The 23,021-nt window shown below is 46.5% G+C and overlaps 2 protein-coding genes across 3 annotated transcripts in view; one reads left to right on the top strand and one right to left on the bottom strand.

The window, feature by feature from the left end:
- Positions 1-5,424, bottom strand: part of SBK1 (SH3 domain binding kinase 1) — a 74,841-nt gene extending 69,417 nt beyond the window's left edge. The window contains exon 1 of the mRNA XM_081839936.1: positions 4,223-5,424. Within this exon, the coding sequence (XP_081696062.1) occupies positions 4,223-4,284 (62 nt within the window). The 5' untranslated portion in view covers positions 4,285-5,424. The remainder of the gene's footprint in view (positions 1-4,222) is intronic.
- Positions 5,425-21,841: 16,417 nt separating this feature from the next.
- The window catches only part of XPO6 (exportin 6), a 53,076-nt gene continuing 51,896 nt past the window's right edge, over positions 21,842-23,021 (top strand). For both annotated transcript variants that reach the window (XM_081839589.1, XM_081839588.1), the window contains exon 1: positions 21,842-22,344. In XM_081839589.1, coding sequence (XP_081695715.1) covers positions 22,342-22,344 — 3 coding nt within the window. In that variant the 5' untranslated portion in view covers positions 21,842-22,341. The remainder of the gene's footprint in view (positions 22,345-23,021) is intronic.

The raw sequence follows: 23,021 nt of genomic DNA, 5'->3' as shown, positions 1-23,021 counted from the left end.
TGCTTTTATTTAAAATGCATCTCTGAGTTATTTGTGGGGCATATTCTTTTTTTTCCTTCCAAAATATAGTCCAGCCCACCACATGGTCTGAGGGACAGTGGACTGGCCCATGGCTGAAAAAGGTTGCTGACCCCTGCATTAGACCAATTAAAAGACACACAGACAACCAATTCCTGGGATAGCTTAGTCAGTAGGGCATGAAACTCTTAATCTCAGGGTTGTAGGTTCGAGCCCCATGTTGGGTGAAAGATTCCTGCATTGCAGGGGGTTGGACTAGATGACCCTCATAGTCCCTTCCAACTCTACAATGCTATTGTTCTGAATTGTTTGCAGGGAGGCTAGACAACGCTGCATCAAAGGAAGTGTCACCCCACACTTTCCATTGCATTTTCTGTCTTTTGGGGAAGTGGGTTTGTTGCACAAGAGCACCGGACAAACTGTAAATTCCACAACCTGAGATTGCCGGTGTGTGACGGACTCCCATCCTTAAAATAGTGGCCTTCTGGGACCACCCACAGTACCACTCTCCTCCAGCGCTTTGCACTTTGCGGATTCAGTCAGCCGGAGCCTCTGTTGTAGTACACAGAGCGGGACACACACACATTAATCGCTAGAATGGATCAGGGGAGCTTTGCCTAGTTGCTGGCCATGAACTGCTGCCCTGAGATTAGGAATTAGTTCAATACGTGCCAGGATCCAGGTTCTACAGTGAGAAAAGAGGTCTTTAGCCTATCAAAGGCAGTCCCGTCAGGTTAGAGGCCATGGTCTGGTTGTTTCAGTTCAAGATCCCTGGCAGGTCCTTTTCGCATTGCCTCTAGAATAATTTTGCATGGGAGTTGTGTGGAGGCTGCCAGATGACGGTTCCTTGCTAGCAGCCCCTCCCCTCCCAGTGGCTGCCAGCAGAACTCAGGCTAGGTTGTCAACTGACCAGAAACTGGTCTGCTCCTGTGCCTTTAATAGCAGCTTCATGGGCAGAAATCCATAAAGGAAGCTTTCCCCCAGCCTGGAGCAGAGCGTTATCAACTACTAATGCCTATCAGCTGCTATTATTAAAGGAACAGGAAGACCAGAACCCAGAAGGTATGCAGGGAGAAGAAGTCTGGCTGGCCATTGGCAAACCAGAGATTTTACCCTTTTATCTCTGCTGCTGAGTTGGTCCTTCTCAGTCTTGTGATTTCCCCTTCTTTGCAGTGCTTCCATTACTTTTTTGGGGGGGGATAGGGGACCCTTAATCCATACCCAGGACGCAGGTGGCACTGTGGGTTAAACCACAGAGCCTAGGGCTTGCCAATCAGAAGGTCAGCAGTTCGAATCCCCGCGATGGGGTGAGCTCCCGTTGCTCGGTCCCTGCTCCTGCCAACCTAGCAGTTCAAAAGCATGTCAAAGTGCAAGTAGATAAGTAGGTACCACTCCTCTGGGAAAGTAAACGGCGTTTCCGTGCGCTGCTCTGGTTCGCCAGAAGCGGCTTAGTCATGCTGGCCACATGACCCGGAAGCTGTACACTGGCTCCCTTGGCCAATAAAGCGAGATGAGCGCCGCAACCCCAGAGTCGTCCGCAGCTGGACCTAACAGTCAGGGGTCCTTTACCTTTAATCCATACCCACACCACAACACTATCCCCACCACCCTGCAATTTTAAGAAAATAGTGTCTCTCCGATGTAGCCTTCCAAAAATGGTTGCTAGAGTCTGGCACAAAAAGTTAATTCCCAGGAAACTCAAGCACTCCTCCGTAGATTTGAAGGTAAAAGAGGCATCTTGGACTCCTGAAACAAGGACTGCCAAAAAACCCCCAAACAGCTGGGAAGGGCTTGTGGGGAAGGGATGAGATCCTGGCTCCCTTGCAGAGCATCTGCACTGTGGGTGGTTCCAGAAGGCCACTATTTTAAGGGTGGAAGTGAGCCAGGAGGAGACCCTGGCTCTGTTGCAGATCATCTGCTTTGCACGCAGAAAGTCCTAAAATCAATTCATGGCATCTCCAGGCAGGGCTGGGAGAGACCTCTGCCTGGAGGCCTGGAGAGCCGCTTCCTGTCAGTGTAGAGCGTGCAGAGTTGGATGGACCCAGGACCCCAATATGGGAGTGTTGCTCCAACTGAGTACAAGGCAGCTTTCTGCAGGAAGGAGCTGTAGCTCAGTAGGAAAGAACCTGCGTCACATTCAGAAGGTCCCAGGTTCAATCCACTGTGGCATCTCCAGATGGACTGGGAGCTGAAACCCTGGAAAGCTGCTGCCAGTCAGTGTAGACAACACTGAGCTAGAGGGACCAATTGTCTGACTCAGCCTAAGCCCAGCTTCCTACGTTTCAGATTCTGCCATGTTTCTAAAAGCAAGGGTGTTGTACAAATTGACACCTCTCTGAAATGAATTTCAAGGCTGGTTTGCACAACTATTTTTAGACGGAGAGGCGTCTGCGACACAGATATTGTTTGCTTGTTTTTCTCCTGTTGGGGGCACAGGTAGGGGTTGCCACTATTTCTTTCCTCTTCAAGGGGCCTTGCTCCTGTGTTTCTTCAGTATGGCTGACACCCAGAAATGTCACAAGAGATGCTCCAGCCACCCTGTGTTTTGCCTCCATGTCAGGAAAAGCCTCTCCTTATTCAACACACAGGAGCAGAGAGCAAGTAAAGAGTAAAAGTTAAGACGGCACTCCTACTCTTGTGTCAATACAAACTGAGCATTGTTTAACCACCTCCATTAAAGGTGAGTTGTGCCATGACGAATGGGCATTTGGATGAGCAGTGAGTTTCCTGGGGTAGAAAAATGCCACAAAGTCCACAATGGATTTTTTTTTTTCCATGCTTTACAGTTCAGCTGAGTTCAAGAGCCACATGAGCTTGTATGAGTTCATGCTTTTCCTACTCAGAGTAGACCTCTTGGAATCAATTGGCAAGCCTAACTTGAGTTTTTTTCCATTTCCATGGGTCTACTCTGAATTGGATACAACCTGATATTACCTTTGGCATTGAGTGAGCCTACTTGGAGACAAAATGGGGAGTAAGAGAACCAGGGATGTCACCATCTTGAACTCCTTGGGGTGGAATATAACTGCAGTATATAAGGAAATAACCAGTGCTATTTCAGTAGAAAAAGAGGTGCCAGAACTCACCATGAATGCCTCCTTTGTTCTTTTATAATGGCAGTGGTGCCCACCTGAGAGGAACTGAGTTCTGGTGAGTTGCAGCTAAAGCAAAGCCCTGGAAATAACCTTTGAGGGTTCATTTGCTGGGTTCGCAACCTTGGGAGAGATCTATAAGCACAGCATGCAGAGTGGAGAGTCCACACAGTGCCTCTGTGGCAAGGGCTGTGGTGCAGTAGGTCTTGGATGCCGAAGGTTCTGGGTTCAATCCCCGGTATTGGCAGTTTAAGGGCCAGGCAGGCGGTGCTGGGAAAGAACTCTACCCAAGACCCTGGAGGGCCACCGCTGGCCAAAAGCAAGGATTCTGAGCATCGTGGACCCATAGGGCTGGCTGTATCCAATGTTAGTCCTACTCACAGCAGCCCCATTGAAATTAATGGGCATGACATCGCCTGGATCCATTGATTTCCATGGGTGTGCCTCTTGAGTAAAAGTTGGCTGGAGGTGACTCATAGGCTAACCTACTATAAAAACAACTTCCTCTGTGTAATCTTCCTAGTGTGGAATAGGAGCTGAGAGATTCCTGCATTGCAGGGGGTTGGACTAGATGACCCCTGGGTCCCTTCGAAATCTAGGATTCTAGGATCCCCACCCGGCCATGAAGCTCACTGCGTGACCTTGGGCCAGTCACTGCCTCTCAGCCTAGCCTACCTCACAGGGTTGTTGCTGGGATTAATTGAGGAAGGGGAGAACCATATACTCCACCTTGAACCTCTGGGAGAAAAAGGTGTGATATAAATGCAATAGATACCTAACTAATGAAATGCTATGCATGCTGATGTTTTTGCTCACGCCAGAAACAAGTCTGGTTTCAGCATCAGAACTCAGTTCTAAGAAAGCAGAGTAGCAACAGTGTGCCCAGGCATGTACAAAGGGCCTCTTCTTGACCGATGGGATCATCAGAACTATCCTGCAAACATCAGGGTCCCATGTCGGAATGCATGCTTTCCAGTTGGGGTTGAGCCCCTGGGACCTATATAAATACGCAGCCTTGACTACTACGGGACACAGGACATCCCTAGACTGCTTCGCCTCCTGTGCACATCGCAACACCTGCCCATCATGCAGGGAAGTCTCCTCTGACCCACCTGTTCACTTGCAAGGGCTGCAGCTCCTCCTTCTGAAAGCAGGCGAAGCAGAAGGAATCCATCTCCCCGAGGATGCAAGGAAGGGGGCGAACCAACTCCAGTCCAGCGCTAGCATCTCTCTTTGCCCGGGGCGGGGCTGCCCTCTGCTGTCCCGGCCCAGTTGCTGAGAGGAAGCATCTCAGCCCTTGGTCCCTCTCATGACCTGCCTCTCCTTCCAGCTTGCAAAGCTGTCACAGCTCCCCTTGCAGAGGCCCTGCCAGGCTGGGAGCTGGACCAGGAGCCTCCAGGGCCAAAGAGGTGGGCGGTGGTGTTTTGCGGCCTAAGCAAGGGGTCTCATCAATCTCAGGCCTTAATAGGCTCCCTGACAGGCAGTGAGACCAAAGCAGGCTTTCACACCTTCATTCTCAAAGGGTTGACTATCTCCTGCTATGCTTGGTTCTCCCCGTCTCACCATGGGGAGTCCTTTCAGCCCACCTTGTAGCTTCTATAGACCCCAAGACTGCTCAACAGGAGTGTAGACCTCAGTATATTCCTCTCCACCCAGGACCCTCTTTGTCAAACCTTGCTGGCACCACTCTCCTTGGCTGTGGACCACCAGACCTCAGAGCAGGCCCACTCTGGCATGGGCACAGAAGGCAGAGAAGTTCTCAGGCTTCGAGTGAGGAGCTTTGCAAGACAGGAGATGTTCCCTTCAGGTCAGGACCATCACCAGGCGTCGTCTCCCAGGAGCAGGTGCAAGGTAGTCTTGACTGTCCCAGTTGTTGGTGGCGGTGATACTCCTCTGAAAGTGCCGTCACTCTTCTGGAAGGGACAGGAGGTCAGTCCTGGGCTGGCCAGATTGCCGTGACGGACTGTGGAACCTGGCATTCAAAGCATCCCAGCGCAATGAGAGAAGCTCTCTCTTCCAGGGACCATCTGTGTGGACGTAGCCAGCTGCAGCAGTCCAGATCTGTGGGACAGGAGAAGGAGTTGGTGGCAGCAAGTTGTATGGAAAGATATGTGTGTGCAAGAGAGAGAGAGAGAGAGAGAGAGAGAGAGGGAGAGCAGTGTTCCTCCTTGACAGTTCATTCAGGCTGCGCAGCCAAGGAGACCGGGAGAGCAGCCCAGGCTGGCCAAGCGCACACAGCCTCTCTCGCCCCGGGAATAAAAACTTATGGGTCCGCCAAAGAGACCCAGTTCCGCAGGGCTTGTCTCGTTGACAGAGCAGCCGGCTCCCTCTGACAGATAAAGCAGCATGGGTATTAATAGCTCAAGATTCACGCGGAGAGGCTGGCGGGTTAACTCTTGTGCTGCCAGCAACCCAGCCTCCTCCATCTACAGGTTCTCTAGGACCGAACGGCTACTGGAGCTCATGTGCTCAAGGACAGGCTCTCTCTATCTCTCATCAGTCTCCAGGAGGCGTGGGGTGGAAGGTTGCCACTGTCTCATTTGGATTGGAGTTTCTTTTTTGCTTTTCAACTGCCCATGCTCCTGCACCTTCAACAACAGCCCACTGTAAGCGGGGGAAGCTCTCTTTTCAAAAGCAAAAGAAGCCGTGGCAAAAAAACCCCCCTGTACTCTGAGCTATGCTTCAAACTGCAGAAGAGCGGGAGCAGTTTTGAAAATTGGCAGCCCAAGGGGGAGGTAGAAGGCCCCTAAGGAGGGCCAGGAGCTCCCTGCCAAAGCTTGCATTGATTTTCAAATATGGGGATCAGTGGGGAAGCCGTTCCTCTCTCCCTACCTCTCCCCTTAACTATTGTGCATTAAAGTAGGTTAAATCAATACCGCATCTCGTTTATTCTCTGTTTCGTATTATTTTGCTGCTAGGTCAGCTGGCAGTAGAATACCCGGTGTGGATCAGATCTCCTGAGCCCCAGGGCAGTCCTTTTATTTAGAGACACAGCTACCAAGATGGATGTACCCCACTAAGTCTTTGAGGACACACACAGCCAGCTGATAGCCAGCCGATCCCTTAATAGTAGGGAATGTCAGAATATGGACATACAGCACAGACCCATATGTCTGTTTAATCTTGGAGCCCAGGGAGAGGGACAGGCAGAAACACGCAGATGCATAAGTTGAATCGTGCTAGGAAAGAAGGAGAAATTGGATTCGGGTCTCACTTGAAGCTGAATCTATCAAATCTGCACCTTCCGAAATAATATGCAAACTGAAACAAGGTTACCCATAAAAAAAATCGCACTTGCCCAAATTTCGCTATGCAAGTTTGCCAACCAGCCAATGTTTACAAAAACAGGAAAACATGAATAAAAATGAATGTACCAGTGAAAATCACGCACAACAATGCATTATATTAGGGGGAATGGCTTGCAAAGTGCACATTAGGCAAAACTGCACATAGAAATGCGAACATTTTGTGTTCAGAAATTTGCACAAAAGTGCTGATGAATATTTGTGAGGCTCTTTATAATAAATAAATATCCCTAATAAATAAGTATCCCTATGTCCTGTTCTTGACAGCCTCGGGCTTTGGCCTCTTCTCATTCTCCAGTGTTGCAGTACAGCCCTCTTGTGTCTGTAATATATTCTGCAACATCCTGCAAATCCTTGCCTGTGCCTTCGTCATGTGAAGAAGCTGCTCTGTGTATTACTGGATACACTTTTTAATTCAGCAGAGCACAGGAGGAGCTTACTTCCCCTGGCCACCCTATTGCTCACTAGTTGTTGGACTAAGAAGTGTGTGGAAAGTGGATTATAAAGGATTTCACGCGTCCTTCATAGCAGGTTTGCACTCCTGCAGTGCAGGAATCTCAACTGAAGCATCCCTGACACATGGCCACCCAACCCCTGCTTAAAAAACCTTCAGTGAAGGAGACCCCACCACCTTCAGAGGAAATCTGCTCCACCGTTGAACAGCTCTTACTGTCAGAAAGTTCCCCCCAACGGTTAGGTGGAATCGCCTTTCTTGTAATTTGAATCCATTGCTTCTGATGTTTCTCATGCAGACCCTGCTCATCACAGCAGACCATTGGTCCACTGGCCTCATTCTGGTCTCCTCTGACTAGAAGTAGCATACTAGGGTCTTGGAGAAGGGGGCTTTCTTTCCCCAAGGTTGCTACTTGAGATGTTTCAGGTGGAGAAGGCTAGAACTGAACATGCGAACCTTCTGCATGAGAAAAATGTACCCCACCACCAAGTTCTAGCCCATCCCCAAGTGCTTCTCAGCGGAGTCAGTCCATATATTCAGCTGCTGTTCTCCAAGTGTGCACAGTCAACGGAGCACTGTTCATTCTGCTTATGTGTGAACTAGTCATTACAATAATTAAATTCAGTGCCTAAGCTGCATTGTCACACAAGTCATCTTTCACACACCTGGAATTCACACCTGCTTGCAACGGAAGGATGCCAAAAATATTTATGTGGTCTGGCTCAAGCGATGCTAAGAAACATTTGATTTTGCATTCCTCCATCCAATGAACTCAGGCCATCTTTTTTTTACCTTTGCGACAACCCTGTGAGGTGGGCTAGGCAGGAATCAGATTGAGGCCACCATAGTGGAGCAAGGATTTGAATCGAGGTCTCACCGATTAAAATCCACCACACACTAACCAATACATGAGACATTCCCTTCCTACCATTTAAGAGAAAAGACTACAATTTTGTGGGACTGAAGGAGGATTCAGATTGGGGTTGGGTGGGTGGTCTGGACTCACGCTGCTGTTCTATGATGAAGCCTGGAGCAAATGAAGCTGGCTCAGACATCTTTTTCATTTATTTGCTCAGTCTCTGTGTGTCTATGATGTCCTCAGAAAGCCTTTCCTAACCTCTAGATGGAGAGCTATTGCCTTGTGCCAGGGGGAGGGCGCAGAATTTAGGAGCCAGCCTGAAAAAATTGGAGACTGTGTCAGCAACAGAGAAGAGATCCTGCTGTGATGCTGTGGTCTGCTAAAAACAAACTGGGAGAAACTTCCAAATGTTATTTTTTTGACCATTTGTTGAATGGGTGATAGAGGGGAAACCAACCAACCTTCTTCATTAGACAAATTGCAGCAGTGGGGGGATTTAGATCAGAAAATAATGGCACATGGGATGGGTTAAACAGAGGGCCCAAAAAGTGCATTCGGAGACTTCCGGGTTAGCGCGAACGGCTAATGGCGGATTCCCTCTGAGCTCCGGAGGGAATCGGCTCTGCTGAGGACGGGTCTTGCCGTGCCGGCGACACGGGGACCCTCAGAAACCGCAGGCGCGGAAGCCTGCGGACTTGGTGACTCGGTGGGCACCTTAAGCGCCCTCCCCGACCCACGAAGAGCCTTTTTAAAGGCTGCGGAGAGGGTACGGAGAGTGGCGTGGTGCTGAGAGTAGACCGCTACCTCAGTAGAGCGAAGCCGCAAGCCATGGCTGGAGAGCGCTGACTTTCTTCCCAAAATTTGGACTGGATAACAAAGGACCCGTGAGTAGTGGAATTTGGACTTTAAAAATTTTATCCTGTGAATTCGGCACGATCGGGGGATGTGTTAAAGGGAAGTCCGCACCCCCTCTACTTATAGACGTTTCAAAGCAAGGAACGGAGAATTAAGGCGGAATGAATACTGTTTTGATGATTTAAAAGTTTCTCACAAATTTGATAGAACAAGATTTTTGTGCTGGAGAGAAAGGGAATTTGGAACTTTGTGTGTATCCCCCCCAAAAAACCCGGGAGTGTCCTATTTGGGTCCCGGAGGAAGAAGTGAAAGGAGTTTGACAGCTGTCAAAGAAGCTGTCAAACGGGCGGACAAAGTAAAGAATTTTGCTATTTAATAACTCTTGGAATTAAAGCTGATACATTTGGACTGAGGCGATTGGAAACAAAGTATTGATAATAACAAAGTAACAGATTATTGGAAAAGGACTACTAAATAACTGAAAGCCCCCTAGGGGGAATTAGTGACATTACAATGGCTGCAGAGGGAAAATTACTGGCGGAGATAGAAAAAATGTTTTTTCTCGTGGGAATCCTGCAGGAGCAGAGTATGGCTCTGAGTAAAGTTTTTATGACCTTGAATCCTGAAACAAACAACTCTGCTGAATGCACAAAGGAGATGTACGATAAAAATTCTGCAGCTGAGCAGGAAGAGATGCCTTTGGAATTGACAGAGAAAAAAGAAGGAGTTCAGACACTACAAGTGGAAAATATCAACCAGAAATCTGCAGCGTTAGAGTATGAGCAAGAAGACCTCTGGATTACAGACCTGCGAAAGATGAGAAAGAAGAAGAGAGAAGCCCCTGGAGTACTTGGAATATTAAAACTAGAAAGAACAAAGCAATATGATTGGGACTTTTCTCTTGAGTATGGAAAACTAGATGGTCTTTCGCAGCAAACACTCTTCAACATTCTGAATGAAAGAAAATATGATCTGACGCTGACTGAACTCCTTCGGGGTCTTAGGACCATCAAAGAGGACTACCAATATAGCTGGCAGAGAGGGACTGACAGAGAATCAGACGCCTCGGACGTGAGGAATCCGGGCTAGAAATATTTTTTGTTTGTTTTCTGGACATTTGTCGAGGAAGGGACAGAAACCGGGGCAGGGGGGGGAGAGAATAGAATTTTAAAATGTTATGTTTTGTTTTACTTGGTCAATGTGACCTATAATTAATATAATAAAGGGAAAATTTGTGAAGGGGAAGTTAGATCGACCTTAAAAAAAAAAAGAAGTTAATGATTATAAGAGAATTGGATAGTTGAATACAGATAAACAAAAGATTTTAATTTTTAAAAGCAATGTGAATATCTTTAAGAGGTTAGGTAAGAACTTGCTGAATTAATTTTGGAATTGGGATGTAAGAGGAGGGGGTGGGGGGAAGTCAATGAAAGTGGGTAAAGAAACTTAGGGTATGTAATTGTATTTGTGTGTTTGTTTGTCTTTGTCTTTGTGTGTGTGTCTGTTGTTATAAAATGTAAAAACCCAATAAAAATTATTTAAAAAAAAAAAAAAAAAAAAAAACAAAAAGTGCATTCGGCTCTTTTAAAAAACCTCTCAGCCAGTGGTGACTTGTGCCCACTGGGACTGGTAAGTCAGAAGGCAGGGAGCCCAACAGTAGGGGGAGCCACAACTAATGGCAGGCAGTTCCCCATAGTCTTCCCTGCTGAGTTCTACCAGGGCAAAACAGAGACTGGGGGGGGGGGGCTGACAGCCAGAGCCATCTCCTGGGCTGGTTGTAAGCAAGAAGACAGGAGAGTAGGGGTTGACTGAGGACAGACTGAAGTAGGTGGGGCAGTGCCCCATTGCCCCAACAGACCAGCCTCTGCTGCTCTCAGCAGATCAATCCCAGATTTCCATCTGCTCTGTCTTCTGTGTTCCTTAGTAAGCAGTGGGCCCTCGATGGCTCCCAAAGGATGGAAGCTGCACATCTGATTCTTCTTCTTTTTTAATGGACCCATTTAGATTGGCATAGGAACGTGCACACTGGCATAGGAACTTGTACACAGAACTACTAGTGCAGACTTTAGGGGAGTTGCACAGAATTCTTCTGTGTAGAAAAAGCTGGTGCGGCCTCATGGTGAGCAGCCTGCGTTGTCCATAGAGGAAGCCTCAACTTGACAGTTTTGACGTCCTTACCTGTAGGTAGGCTGAGAGTGTCGTGGTCATGACCTTGCGTTCTGGGGCACAGAGAGCAGCGGGTGGTGGGCACAGGTTCCTGGCTTTCCCCCCAGCACGGGGCTTTGTCATTTCTCCTTCTGAATTATTTAGTGTTCTTCAGTTTGAAATGCATCTTCCCAGCCTAGCCCTGGCCCCGCTAATGGGAAAAATCAATCGCTTATTAATTTATGGGGGCCAGGAGGTTTTTGAATGCAGCTCGTAAAGAGCAGTTGGCCGGACAGCACGATCCGCTGGGACAGTGATGGGATGTCGCTGATGTTCTGGAGGGAACCTGAGCAGGCCAGAAGGGAAGTAACCCAAGGTGATGCGCACTGGGTACATTCCTCCTTCCCCTAGCCAGCATTGTGTCCTACAAAAGGTCCAAAGGTAAACATGTACAATCTGCACATCATTCCGGGTCCTGTCTCTGGTAGGAGTCCTACCTCTGCTACCTAAGACACAAGAAGTGCTCTGATGGATTACCCTCCTGTTCTCACAGTGGTCAACCACATGTTGATGGGAAGCTTAGGACCTGGACGCAACAGCACCCTCTCCCAGTTTTGATTCCCAGCCTCCATCAGTGGTGGTAGAACATAGAACCAGCCATGATGGTCAGATCCAAAGCTGACACCAGCACCTGACATCATGGACAAGCGGCTAAGGTCTAGCACCATAAGATGCTTACAGAGTCCAAACTCTGAGTCTGCCCCAATTGCCAGTTTCCCTTCAGAGGAGGATGTTTAGATCACATCATCCTTAGTTGAGGGGGAGGGGAGATAGCCCTCCTTCTCGGGTATTTCTTAGCCATTCAGAGGACTCATTCTTGTCACCATTCAGCCAGTGTCCCTGACAAAAGGGAGGTTGTACAGTCACTCTGCTAGAACTATCAAGGCCATCTTTGTTTCCATCATCCCATATAATAAAAATGTAAGGCTGTTGACATGCTGCAGTTCATATTGCCGCCAATAGGCGGCCACACTAAGTCCAGCGTGACACAGGGGGCCCAGCAGGGGGCCCAGACGAGTTGTTTAAAGGAAGGGGGAAAGCACTTCACTCTGTGATCCATGCACCTACCCCACTCATCCCCGGTTGAACATGGCTGCGTGGGGGGAGGCATTTAATTTTTTTTAAAAAAAATGCTTTCTCAAATGCATACCCCCTCCTTTAAAAGGGGTTGAGGTGAGCTGTAAGGGGAAGGGCTCAGGACAAGCTATTAAGGAATGGGTGAGGTGTAAAGGAAGAGGAGTTTGAGCAGGTGTAGAGGTGTGGGGAAGGAGGGTTGGCAAAGGGGTGTGGAGGAGCAGGGGCAGTAGCCTCTAACCTTGCAATATATACATGATGGCCTTAGGCAAGTCACTCTCAGTCTCCCTGTCTGCAAAATGGGGGTAATCAGACCTACTTTAGGAGTATTGTAAAAATGACTAAGTTAATGGGATGTGCAGCTCTCTGAAGATGGAAGCATGTGATCTGTTCTTAACCTGAAACTGTACTTAACCTGAAGCACCATTTTAGCTAATGGGGCCTCCTGCTGCTGCCGCACCGCCAGAGCACGATTTCTGTTCTCATCCTGAAGCAAAGTTCTTAACCCGAGGTAATATTTCTGGGTTAGCGGAGTCTGTAACCTGAAGCATACGTAACCTGAAGCGTATGTAACCTGAGGTACCACTGTAAATCCATAAAAAGAGGACCTGTTTCCATTCAGTGGAACCCAACTTTTAAAAGTTTTCTTTAGGGGTTGGGTAAGACATTTAAGTACGCTCAGAATAGCATTACTTTTGGCCCCAGTGTTTGCATTCAACCACTTAGATCGGTTTTCTCTGCAGATGCCTCCCAGGGCCCTCCTAGACGGTAAGATCATCCCCATTAGTGGAAGGCCTTTCAAGGCCTTGATGTTCTCAGATGATATTGAAATTCTCCGGAGCGTATAGAACAAAACAACAAACTCTCAGAATGGAACAATTGTTTTTTCCCCCTGCAGCTTGGAACAGGTTCCAAAAGAACAAACCCCTGGGCAGCCTTGGGGCTGTGTGATAGGCAGACGTAATGGTATTATCTGGACAAATGGGATCAGGACGGGCTCTGATGCTGGTGAAATTTAAGGCCAGTATCTCAGTTGTTCTGCTTCTTTGTAAGCATCAGGCTTGGAGGGGAGTCAAAGCATCCCCTGCAAATTCAGAACCATGAATTTGCATCCAGATGTGTGCAGTGAGTAGAATTGCTGTTAGGATTGCCAGCTGACTAGATACAAACTTGTCTTGATCTGCTCCTGCGCTTTTTGCAGCAGATTGACCTGCAGGGATCAGCCAAGGAAGTTTTTCATAGCATTTCATTTTGTAGAAAGCCACTTCGAGTCTCCTTGGAGAAATAGGTAGAATGAAAAATTTTAAAATATAATAAATTATACTCTCTCCTGATCAAGATCAAGCTGCTGATTAGACTTAAAAAATGGCAGACTTTGTGTGACGTCAGTGTGGTGTGTTGAACAGAAAGCTATGAATTGTCCCAGCAAGGCCTGGTTTCACATCCCCATTGTCAGGTGCGAGCTATCATTAAATCACAACATGCCAGTTGGAGTTGGACTAGGCAGCCTTTCAAAATGGAGGATGACCTCAAAAAGAGGACTGTCCTCTATAAAATATAACACTTAGGGTTGTACTTCATTCCAAAACAACATACCAACTGAAGCACAGACATCGTTTGAAGTTTGCCCTTCTCTGGATTTTGTGATGCAGCTCTCAAGCCAGATAATGAGTACAGAAATGCATATTCAAAGTTGTGCATTAAAATGCATATGTTAGTGAAAATAACATGCAAAAAAATGCATTTTATTAGGGAAGGCTGCTTTGCAAAAAAAAAAAAAAAAAAACAACCAAAACCCCCCCCTGAACATTATGCAAAATTCACACAGAAATGTGCATATCAGGAGAAATCTGCAGTAAAACACTGATTAAATTTCACAAAAACTTGCCTAACAAACAAAAAACACGTTGAAAACTGATGTGCAAATGTGAGGAACTGAATTTAAGACTGGAAAAACAGAGAGAAACCAAGACTTGACAGATCAGCTCATCCCTATCAGGCCCCCCTACCCCAATCGTGAAATTTCCCCTACTCGATGCAGCCTTAGCACCAATGTAAGGGGCTCAATCTCCAGGCCCAGCCCAGGCTGCTGCAGGCAGTACAAACACACATCCACAAAAAGAAATCTTAAAAATTTAATGTGTCAGCTAATGGGGTGCAGAGAGAGAGAGAGAGAGAATCTACTGACAAACATCAGGGCTCCTGGGATTCCCACTAATGGGTTCCAGGAAGCGATAGATGGCTAACCCAAAAGGCACCGTATTGTTGCTGGTAGCAAGGAACTTGGAAGCTGCGTCCTTGTTCTCTGGGGACACCAGGCCCGCCATGCATCAATGATATTTCATAAACATAGCCTGAGTCACTCTTAAAACCACAGCAGTTCTGGGAAAACCGAGAGTCCTGGAAGAATCACATTCCCGGGTGTCCAGATCCGAGACCTTTCTTTGGCTTTGCCCATGCTTAATTTCTCCCCCTCCCCGTCCCTTTCCTTCAGTGTAAATACAATATAGAACTCAATAAAAACCCATTAGCTTGATCACAGCCTCAGAGAAATTGCAAGGTTTTAATAGTTGGGTGGCTGATTTTGCCTGGTTGTTGGCTTTGAGCCAGCTTATTTCATGCACTGTCACTTAAATAATTTGGGATATTTCCCTCCCCGCCCCCAAGTGCTAAGTTTCTAGGCCATCTCGCAGATACAGAGCACTGCTGGGGGGGGCACCACTTGTGGCAGGAATTTCAGTAGGGATGGTGGGATTGGTTGAATGTGCCTGGGGCTAAGTGTAATTTAAGAAGAGGGTGGCAGGGGGGTGGATAAGAACAGGAGACCTCTTCTGGATCAGACCAAGGTTTTATCTAGTCTAGAAGAGAAGAAACTGTGGTCTTCTGGATGTTAGAATCATAGAATCATGGAGTTGGAAGTGATCCCTAGGGATTCCATGCAGGAATCTTTTGCCCAATGTGACCCTAAGTCTAGGAGTCTCATGCTCTACCAGCTGAGCTATGGACTCCAACTCCCATCAGACCCAGGAAGTATGGACCGTGGTCAGGGATGATGGGAATTATAATCCAGCAATATTTAGAGTAAGGGCATAAATTCCCCATCCCTGATTTAGTCCTGGATTTTCTAACAGCGGCTTACAAACAGCGTGTAAAGGCAACAATCTAGGGTAGTCCTGGGTCCTACTGTACAGGACTGAAAGCAACAACAACAGTGAATACTGCCTGTGAGTTTGCTGGATTCTATTGCATTCTGGAAATAGGAAGAATAAGCAAACATGGGCAATTTCTGTTCCCACTTACTTCTGTTATCAGAATTATCTGACATCCCTAACTTGAAAGTTGCATACTTAGATGAGAAATTTAATTTATAAAAAAAAAATTAGTGAGCAAGCTTTTGAGTTCCACAGAACTCTTTTATCTGGCAGTAAGTTAAACCAAGCTGGTGGAGGGGAAGCTAGGAGTGATGTGGTTGTTCCTCAGTTCCTTAACTTCTAGTAATCTGGAGCTGGGATGCAGGATGAGTATGCAGACATATTTGCACCATACTTTCAAGGTAAGAGACAGGTTTAAGATGCATCCAGACCGCTGGGAGAAAGAAAGAGAGAAAGAAAGAACAAAGGAACATAAGATGAGCCTACTGGATCAGGCCAACGGCTTGATTTAGTCCAGTGTCATGTTCTCACTGTGGCCAAGCAACTGCCTCAATGGGAAGCAAGCAGGAAGGACGTGAAGGCAACAGTGCCCACTTGAGATTCCCAGCAAGTGGTATTACTAGGTCCAGCCATGGAGGCAAAGCATAGCCATCATGTCTGGTAGCCATTGATAGCTTTGTCCTCCATGAATTTGTCCAGTCCTCTTTTAAAGCCATCCAAGTTGGTTGTCACCCCTGCCTCCGGTGAGAGTGGGAAAGAGTTCCATAGTTCACAAAATTGATGGCTCCCCATTTGTTTTAGAATATTAAATCTCATAATTGCTCACTTTGTTCCGAAGCCCTCATTGAAACACACAAGTCCCAGTACAGAGATCCCATCAGATCAGAATAAAATGTTCATGTATGCTACAACAGCTGCTTGGATGTTGTTAGCCCAGAGGTGGAAGGAAGAGACATCCCCGACTAAAGAAGAATGGCAAATCAATCTGATGGACTATGCCAAAATGGCAAAACTATCTGGGAAGCTCAGGAATCAAGAAGACAAGAATTTAATTTTATTTTTTTTAAAAAGGAGGGGGAAATGTTTATTATGTACATAAAAAATCATTTTAAACGGGTCAAAACATTAAGAGGATTTTAATTACACTTGTATGGTAACAGAAAATACAGATAATCTAGAAATATAAAAAATTGGAGAAGTATTGATATGTGGTTGAAAATAGAATTAATAGGACCCATGAACAGGATGGGGGAGGGGAGTCAAGAGATTCACAGTAATCTCGATATATGGAATGTTTATGATATTATGATGTAACTTTATTTTCTCCTTTGTTCTTTTTCTTTAATTCTTTTTCTTTTCTTTTTGAAAATCAATAAAAACCATATTAAAACAAACAAACAAAAAAGAAACACACAAGTCCCTAGAGAGATGAAAATAAAGAGTAACTTGTAGTCTTTATATTACCAACACTAGGGGATAACGCTTACGTGGTGCATGATGTTAGAAGTCAAGAGGTGCAAGGAGTGTTCTGCTCACCTTGTGCAGTAGGCTAGAGTCTACACATGCACACTTATAGGCCACCTTCTATGTTCCATTCATCCTGATAGGCAAAAGGCATGGTGGGAGGTCAAGGACGCATTGCAGCTAGGCAAGAATACTCAAGGAGGATGCAAGGTAGGGTTGAGGAGAGTCCAGGTGGGGGGGGGGCAGGCAGAGAGGCTAGAGGTTACACATCTCTGGGTTACACAGTTGATTCTGCAATCTCTGCATCTTGCCTTGGTGGTGCAGGACAGACCTGGCGCCTTGCACCGGATGAGAGGGAGGTCAGGGATCAAGGAGAAGCAGTTCATCACCCCTAATGGTGAAGCTCAGAGCTTGGATCTGATACCACTTTGATTAAAAATAGCAAGGAAGTGATGTTCCCAGGCTCCATTTGAATCGCTTGCCAATCAAAGGTTGCTCTACATCTGACAGCCACATTTAACCAGTTTCCAAAACAAGACAGAGCTCTTTGATTTAATGGTGTGTTCCTTCAAGCAAAACCATAAGTGCCTTTGATGACGGGACTTCTTATAATTCAGTGTGTGTGTGTGTGTATAATCCCTCTTCAATTCAATAAGATCTTTAATTGGCAAGTCAGAAATTATCTACTTTGATCCCCCCGGCTGCTCTTTGTTAACCCTATTCTTAGCTTCTTGATGCACTCAAGATTGAATCAAATGGCACCGCTTGAGTTTTCTTTATGAGATTTGGATAGAAGTGGGGGGGGGGGGTTAAGCGTTACGACCGATTCGTTGATAAATTGTGTGTATTCACCATGTAAAGAGATACAAGAAAACCTAAATCTAGTACACACATATCATTAGGAATATTGCGAAGCAACTAACTGCATACGTATGTTAGGGGTGTAAGAGGGGATCGTTTTCCATTCCCACGGGAAACCTGCAAGCAGCCATAAGCGCAACTGCACTGTCCCCACTTATTGTCTCTGACTGCGGAGGTGGAACCCAGCCATTGTGGCTAATATCTTACATTGGCCCAGAGTGCCTGCTCTTAGTGGGCTCTCAGGGGCCATTGTGGGAACTCTAACATGATGGGTGACTTTCCAGAACAGGTCTCTACCACCAGATAAGCCTACGGCCAGGGAAACTGGAGGGGGGGGGACAGATGTCAGTATCAACACTATTCTGCCCAGAGACACAGAGGAGATCCTGCCCCTTTCCCAGAAGCTGATCGGATCAAAGCTAAAGACAGCTTCGCACTCCTGCAAGTTTTATACCCCATTTGCATATTAATCCATTTAACTAAATTTGAGCTGCTGGAGAGCTCAGAAACAGATTTGGAAAGACTTTATAGATTTATAATTCTAGCTTCTTAGGGGATTAGAAAAAGTTAACTCTTCATGGGACCTGCAGAAGACACATCAGATGTTTTTCCATCCTAGATTATCAGCACAGGAAACCCCTATGTGCGAACTATGCAGTGCATACAGTGAAGGGCTATGGGTTAAGGTGGATGAATTTAAATTAAGGCAATGCAAATCATTTATTTAAATCATCAAAGGGGGGGGGGAGAGGGATTTCATCAATGGCCTGCATCAAACCAAGTTCAACTCAGAGTAGACCCATTGAGATCAGTGAACCTAAGATAGTCATGTCCATCCATTACAATGGGCAAACTCGAAATACAGTGGTACCTCGGGTTATATACGCTTCAGGTTACAGACTCCGCTAACCCAGAAATAGTACCTCGGGTTAAGAACTTTGCTTCAGGATGAGAACAGAAATCGTGCTCTGGCGGCGCGGCAGCAGCGGGAGGCCCCATTAGCTAAAGTGGTGCTTCAGGTTAAGAATAGTTTCAGGTTAAGAATGGCCCTCTGGAACGAATTAAGTATTTAACCTGAGGTACCACTGTATGATTAACCCAGAATACAGCCTGTTGAGTTCAATCAAGTTTCCTTTTCTAAAATTATTGTTATTTCCTAAGCAAGCCGGCACACTAACTGGTTGCTCTAACCATTTTAATGCATTGCTTTTCAACTTAAATAAAGCCTTTATGTAGTTTAGAATGGGGGTAGCCAACCTTTGGGGGCTAGTGGGCACATTTGCAATGTTGAGAAAATGCTGTGCGTGCATCAGCTATACAATGGCAGTTGTGGGGCATGCGGCCTAACAAAATGGCTGTCATGGGGCTATGGCGCAACACAAAGCGACTGCCACATCTAGAAGAAAAGAAAAAGTGTCCGGAACACAAATTGGTCTCTTACCACTGGAGTGGCTGTTTCTCTCATCATCCCTGGAGGTGTTGGGTTGTATTCAAATAAGTCCTGCTCAGAGTAGACCTATTAAAATCAATGTACCTAAGTTAATCATCTCCATTAACTTCAGGGTTCTACCCCCTGATCAATACCCCCAGCCCTCTTACAAGTAGTACCAGCCCTACCCCAAAAACATACTCCTAGCAAGAAGAGTCTTAGGCATTCTCTCTGTTTTTACAACTTGTTTTGTTGTTGTTTTTCCAGTTGCATTTGTTAGCTGTGACATGGTGTACAATTTGCATGCATGATTTATTCCATTCAAATAACATGAAAAATAAGCCCCTTTATTCTGATCAGTCACTCACATGCAGGCTGTTCGTTGAATGGGCACTGATGATGTCATTTTTGTGTGAAGATTAACATAAGACTGCCTGCACAGCTCAGCACTGTCAGGTTTTAGAAGATGAGCCTAAAGCGGTTTTCCTGCAGACTCTGCTATAGTATTTTCAGTGCCTGCCCAAAAAATTGTTTTACCCAGGCTTGTTATAATTTCAGTTCAGAATTTTTATGTCATTTTATTATTGTGTTTGCTCACTGCCCTGAAATCTTCCTCCTAATGGAGAATTCAGGTGTTGAGTGGCCACAGGACTGTCATAAAAATTAAGCAACTAAGAAACAAGAAGGTGATATCCGTGTGAATATTCCCCATAGCTTTTAGTAATGTATTATTTGAAATTTTTGAGATTTTTTGTGTTTTATGGTTATAATTTGTATTTTATTGTACATTTGGTGTGTGCCTTACAAACCACATTTTCTTGAAAAGTGGTACATACATTTATTAAATAATGAATGTATAGCATAACAAGGGATGAATTTAAGGTTGCACTGTTACTAATATTCCACCAGAGCAAGCATTTTTGCATGCCTGACAGAACAACCTCCTTGTTCCTCCTCCATGTGCTGTTTTGGGGTTTCTCCAGACCCCTCCCAAGTCATTTTGGGGGCACAAGAGGAGGGGAGGAGTCCTGTTGCACTAGCCTCTACTAGTGGCACTAGTTAGTTGAATTTCGCTGTAAATTTATTAAATAAGCATTCTCAGGGGAACCTCAATATTTGCAGCACTGCAGCCTTAAAAAAAAATTTGGAGGGGGGAATCCAGTGAGAACTGAACATGCTCACTTGCCATGGAATGTAGAATGGGAAAGAAAACTGGAATAGTGGGGATAGGCTGGAATGCCCTGCTTGGAGGCACTGGCTGGCTGCACAAATGTCTGCTGTGTATGTGAAATTCTGCCATACATGCTCAAGAACAATGATGGGGAAATGATGCATTCAGGACTGCGGGGAAATGCCCATTTTTAGGCCGTTTCTCTTAATATTCTGCAAAGGTAAGCCTGAAACCTACTAGTGGTTCCCCACACATCCAATAAAGACCAAACTAAGGCACGGATGACAGTGGTACAGAGGCACTGATGACGGTGATATGGCATTTTTCTTCCAGCAGAGGGTACTGTTTGCATACTACATAAGAAGAGGAGCTCTACAGTGCATGAGGCTAAAGACCCAGGAAGCTCAGAATCCTGTCCTCGCAGTGGCCGACCAGATCACCATAGGAAGCCCCCAAACAGGACCTGGGTGCAACAGCACTCTGCCCATCTGTGATTCCCAGCAATTGGTATTCAGAGGCATACAGTCTCTGTCAGTGGGGTCGAAGCATAGGTATTGTGGTTTGTAGCTACGGATAACCTCATCTTCCGTGAATTTAGAGAATAGTCTTTTAAAGACACCCACGTTGGTGGCCATCACTACACTGTGTGGGAGCAAATTCCATAGTTTAACTATGCACTGCGTGCAGGAATACATTATTTCGTCTGCCCTGAGTCTTCCAGGGTTCAGCTTCTTGGATTTCTCTGAGTTTTAGTACTACAAGGGAAAGCGGGGATTTATCTCTCTCTCTCTACACTAGACACAGTAAAGGTGAAGTCAGTAGTAAAAAAGTAAAAATCTAACGTGTATTTTTTTGTTTTGGGGTTGTGGTTGTTTTGGTAAGGACGGACATTTAATCATGTCAGCTCTCAGGGCAGTATAGGTCACAGACTATCTCAGGGTCAAAATAAATATGATTATAAAGACCTTTTGTTGCATACACACCATGCCTTTTAAAGTATATGGCTTCTCTCAAAAAATATTGGGATCTGTAGTTTGTTAAGAGTACTGGGAATTGTAGCTCAGTGGAGGGTAAACTAGCGTTCCCACCAGGATTCTTTGGGGGAAGTTCATTAGCAGGGAGTTCAGTGGTCTACTCTGAGTAGGACTAGCACTGGCTACGGCCACAGACCTGTTTTATTTCTCCACACGCAAACACTTAAGAAAATTAAATCTGTCAGAGCAGAGGCATCTCCTTTGGGTTGGGGGGTGGGCAGTAAGAAGCGAGGCAGGAAGACTGGTGGTTGGTGGAAAGAAGCTCTTTCTCCGCCTTTATTGTTTCCGAGGAAGACCTTCTGGCTGCGCCCTCAAGGCAGCAGGTTAAAAGGGTTAATTTATTGGTAGGTAGAGGGGGACAAACCACTTTCGCCTCTCCCTCCGCGCACGCGCCTTGGCTGCTTGGGGGTTTTGCCGAGCGCGCGCCCTGTGGCGTCACCACCCTGCCCTTCCGGGATTGGTCGGTGGCGCGGGCCCGCTCCGCCGCGCGCGCGCGCCTGTCAGGATCCGCCCTCGCGGGTCGCTTCCTGTTACGTCACAGAAGGAAGGCCGAGGTCGGCGCGGGCTGGGTGGGAAGAGAGAGAGAGAGAGAGAGTGTTTGTGGTCGCGGGGCCGTGCGCGAGGTGGGCGGGGCCGTGGGCGGGGCGTCAGCAGCAGCAGCAGCAGCAGTGTTGGTTGGTGGCGGTGGTTCCCCTCCCCCAACCCCGGAGACTGAGAGGAAGGAGGAGGAGGAGGGAGGAGGAGGAAAACCCACCCGGAGATAAAGGAGGGCGAGCGCTCTGAGGAAGGCTCGGCGGTGACTTGCACAGGGGCTGTGTGAGCTGAAGGGAGGAGGGGGCTAGGAAAGGGGGCGACGGTGGGACAGGAAGGCCCCACTTCCTTCCCAAGAGGCACCCAACGCCCCCCCCCCCAAGAAGAGATAGGCAGCACCAAGCACAGGCCCTCAGACCTTCCCCCCTCTGAAAGGATCCTCCTTTTCATTCCCACCCAGAAAATACACGGCGTGTAGGCCTCTGCTTACACTGGAGTGTCTGTCTGGGAGATCTCTCGTTTTTAAACCCATTGCATAAGTACCCTGCTCTGAAGACCTTCTTTTTAGAAAACGGGGAAGTTAGGGGTGGTTTTTTAAAAAATATTTCTGCTAGCTACTGCTCTCCGATGGGTTCCTGAAGCCAAAGGCAGGGAGCGAAAAAATAGGGTAGGGTGGGTGATTTCTTCCCACTCTCCCATTTTTAATTTTTTTTTTACCCTAATGGAGGAAGATGGTCCTCCTAGGAAGCTACCTCTTGGACCATGACATGAGCTAGGGGAGGGGAAGAAGCCAAGCTCTCAAGAGCCCAAATCATCCCAGACGCCTCCCCAGCCACAATGGTAAGTTTTAAATTTAGTATATTGGGTTGTTTCTGATAGTGTGACCATGTGTGATATCTTGTTATGTGTGATACACTGCTATATGTGTCACATGTGCTATACTGTCATATGTGTATCTTGGAAGTACCGGTATAATAATGCTTAGCATATATTGTGCATTTCAAGTGTTCAGAACATTTTGTCTCAATTCTTTTTTTAAAGAAAGTGGTATCCTCATTGTAAAGATTTGGAGGGTGTGGTGCTTAGGCCTAGAGATAGATTGGTCTAAGGCTGCATGTTATCTCATCTTAGCCATCAGTATTAGTAACAATTCTGAGTGGATGCTTTGCTGATGGATGTCTTTCCAAGTATGTTAAAGGAATTTAAAAGCATTCCAATAAGATGCTGCTGTTGGAAGGTACCTGGGTACCTGCAGTTAAGTTGCGTTTCAAAGGACTGGCTTCAGGGCCTAATAGTGTGCTAACAAAGCATATTGGACATTGGTGAACTTTGCAACTTAGGATTCTGATATTATTCCCTGTCAGCTGTCATAGGTAGCTGGTTGTCATCAAGGAAAAGTGCTTCATGCAGAGCCAGGGCCTTAAGGAGGAGTATAAGTTCATGCATCTGCAGAGCTGCAGAAACCCTTCTGGAAATGAAATAAAATGAAATAAAGGGTTGACATGTGGAAATGGACT

Source organism: Podarcis erhardii (assembly GCF_964252035.2).
Source record: "Podarcis erhardii genome assembly, chromosome: 14".
In the NCBI taxonomy this organism is placed as follows: domain Eukaryota; kingdom Metazoa; phylum Chordata; class Lepidosauria; order Squamata; family Lacertidae; genus Podarcis; species Podarcis erhardii.
Note: the sequence above shows the minus strand (reverse complement) of the source record. Positions and strands in the feature narration are given on the sequence as shown.